General features: G+C 23.1%; 1 protein-coding gene across 1 annotated transcript; it reads right to left on the reverse strand.

The window, feature by feature from the left end:
* Positions 1–7: 7 nt before the first annotated feature.
* Positions 8–2509, reverse strand: LOC146724011 (uncharacterized). The gene is made up of 6 exons (XM_085480654.1): positions 2265–2509; positions 1466–2089; positions 1060–1277; positions 669–828; positions 311–410; positions 8–70 (listed from the first exon to the last, which is right to left on the reverse strand). The coding sequence occupies exons 1-6, from the start codon at positions 2455–2457 to the stop codon at positions 25–27; spliced, it is 1341 nt and encodes a 446-aa protein (XP_085336780.1). The 5' UTR covers positions 2458–2509; the 3' UTR covers positions 8–24.
* Positions 2510–2881: the final 372 nt, after the last annotated feature.

The raw sequence follows: 2881 nt of genomic DNA on the forward strand, positions 1-2881 counted from the left end.
TTTAATAACCTGTCCTTTTCTTGTTTAGATCTCCTCATTTTCGCATCTCTTTTTTTGTTCTTCCTTTTTCCTAAAAAGAAATATGTGATTGTTATACATAGGTGCAATAAGTCAATTCTGCAATAAATATTCTATACAAAAATAACAATAAGTTCTTAAATGTTGTATTTAATTTAAAAAAACTAATACACGCAATAATGAACAGATAGTGCATGTGTTCACCCTCTTTAAAATCAGTTTCTTATAAAAATAAAAAGTTTGAGATAAGATGATAAAATAGTTAAATTGAGGTATATTATATATAACTTACAAATCTCGGTCAAATCTCTGCTTGGCTAAAATTAGCCATCTTGCAATTATATCCTCAACTTCCTTATTTGTTAAATTGGTTCTTGAAGTTCGCGCAGCATTTAACAACAAGTTTAAACAGATATGTGTGGTTATAGATTATATAAAAATTTAAAGCGACTTAATTTTATATATATATATGTATATATGTATATATACTATTCAAAATTATTTTATATTCCTATGATTACATATTATTGAATAATGATATTAGAGTTCTAATAGCATCATCCAATATAACCATGCATAGAATGCTATATATAAAGTGTCAAAAATATGTCAATAAAAACATTTCTGTGATTAAATATTTATATACTTACTTATGATACATATAGTAATGCGAAGATTTTTAAAGGCATTTTTCAATTTTGCACCAGCCCAACTATATTCCATTGCTAATTTATTTGTTAAAATATGTTTCATCATGTACGAAATCACATCATGATGATCCTTACCTCCTAAAAAGCTCAATTGTCTTGTCTAAAAATATAAAATAATTTAATTAATATTAGTTTATGATCTAAAAATATCAAAATAATAAACATTTGTTTTTCTCTTATAAAAAAAGTTAACATTACTTTTCTTTTAACTTCTTTAAAATTATTTAACATTATATAAATAAATAAATATGTCCAAAATATTGCTTTTTATAAGACATTTCAATAAAATGTTTCTAATCGTAAGTATAAAATGATAATATTTTGTATATACCATTTTTGCAGCAACACATTTGTTTTTTAATTGATTATCAATTCTCTGTAATTGTTCTACGGTATCTGCTGGCAAATCGAAATCATAATGTTCATTTTTTTTTAAATCCGTTTCCTCATTTTTTCTTATGTGATTATCCAACTTTATTAAACGTTCATCAATTGTTGTAAGATTTAACAATACTGCATTTAGTTTCCTGATAATTAAATTATGAAAATCTGCAAAAATAATTGACACATATTATTGTATATCTACTCATTGTCAGATTATATAAATATTACGAATTATATACCATTTTAAATATATGTTTACAGTAATATAAATAAAAAAAGTTAAAACTTTAATAATATATATATATAGGTAAGCTTTTACAAAAATTTAAAATTAATAACAGATATATTTTTACCTAAATCAATCTCAGCATTACAAGTATCGGATGTAGATATTGTATCTGAATTTTGTGGAACAAGGTCATCTTTATTTGCTGTTCGATGTTCTTGTGAACTTATAGATTTACTATATGTAACTGCAGACTTTTTAGACTGAATATTAATTATTTTTTCATTATTTATTTGTATCGGAGGCTTAGTTATTTTCTTATAATTTTTTATCAGTGGTTTTTTTATTTCATAAGTCATTTTGCTTTTATTTAAATCGTTTGATATATTAGAAGCTTCATCTAAATCATTGCTTGTGTCAGTTCTATCTGAATTATCAGAAGAACTTGAAATTTTTTTTACTCGATTCATTTTCTTATCACCTTGTATTAATGGTGTCTTTATTTCACAGATTTTGCTCTTATTTATTGTTAAAGCTTTTGGTGTATTAGGAAAATTATCTAACTCTAAATCATTGCGAGTTTTTAATTTATTGATGCTTGTGTCGCTTGTATCAGAATTATCAGGAGATGAACCTGTATTTTTTTTTGCTCGTTGATATCTCGATTTTTTGAGGTTATTTCCATCATCACCATCTATATCGGATATTTGTTCAGCTAATTTAAGTTTGTCTATAGCTTTATCATATGTATCTAAAACGTATAAAATTTTTGAATATTAAAAATTAGATTTTTGTTTTTATATATTTTATAATCAAATATCACTTAAAATTTAAATTTTAATATATACTTTTAATACATATATATTATAATTTTAATTTATATAATTTTTGATAAAAAAATAAAATACATTTTTTATATTACTAACCGCTGCTACCAAAAATACGGATTATTTTATATAATTGCCAATCATCAGAAGGAGATATTCTTTTCATAATTGCTTTATTTATCTTAATTTGACTTGTATATGATGGCCATTTACATTCCTTATTATTTTCAGTTAACCATTCAGAAGGAACAATTTGTAAACCATCTTCGAACTCCACAATATTATACGCCATAATAACTGTAAATAAAAATTGATCAGCATTGAAATTATAAATAATCTATGATGTAAATAATATGATAAAAATGTGACGATAATAATAATAATAATAATAATAATAATAATATTTGCAATTTATATTAGAGTATTATAATTACGTTTAATTATTTAATTACAAATGCAAATTAATATTAAACATGTATTATTCAGTTGTGTGTAACATCGGAAATATAATATAATTTTTTTTATAAGGCATTTTCAACATTTTTGCTCTAATTTTATCAAACTCCCATGTCTGAAGATGAGAATATTCAGACATGATACCAATATTTAAAGTTAATGACGAAATAGGCTGTGTATATAAATCTTCCACTAACACAAGTACTTTGCCAATAGCATACATTTTATTGTCATTAGATTTAATGAAATTTAAAATTGAC

The sequence above is a fragment of the Nylanderia fulva genome, unplaced genomic scaffold (assembly GCF_048542155.1).
Source record: "Nylanderia fulva isolate GAGA-0341 unplaced genomic scaffold, ASM4854215v1 Scaffold1547, whole genome shotgun sequence".
Lineage (NCBI taxonomy): Eukaryota > Metazoa > Arthropoda > Insecta > Hymenoptera > Formicidae > Nylanderia > Nylanderia fulva.

Bases quoted from the DNA above. Each gene is read 5' to 3' on its own strand.
- LOC146724011 (XM_085480654.1), bottom strand. From the start codon at position 2,457: ATGGCGTATAATATTGTGGAGTTCGAAGATGGTTTACAAATTGTTCCT. The intron at 2,090-2,264 runs GTTAGTAATATA...TATACGTTTTAG, and splicing joins CCGTATTTTTGGTAGCAGCG to ATACATATGATAAAGCTATA. The intron at 1,278-1,465 runs GTAAAAATATAT...TTATTTTTGCAG, and splicing joins TAATGCTGAGATTGATTTAG to ATTTTCATAATTTAATTATC.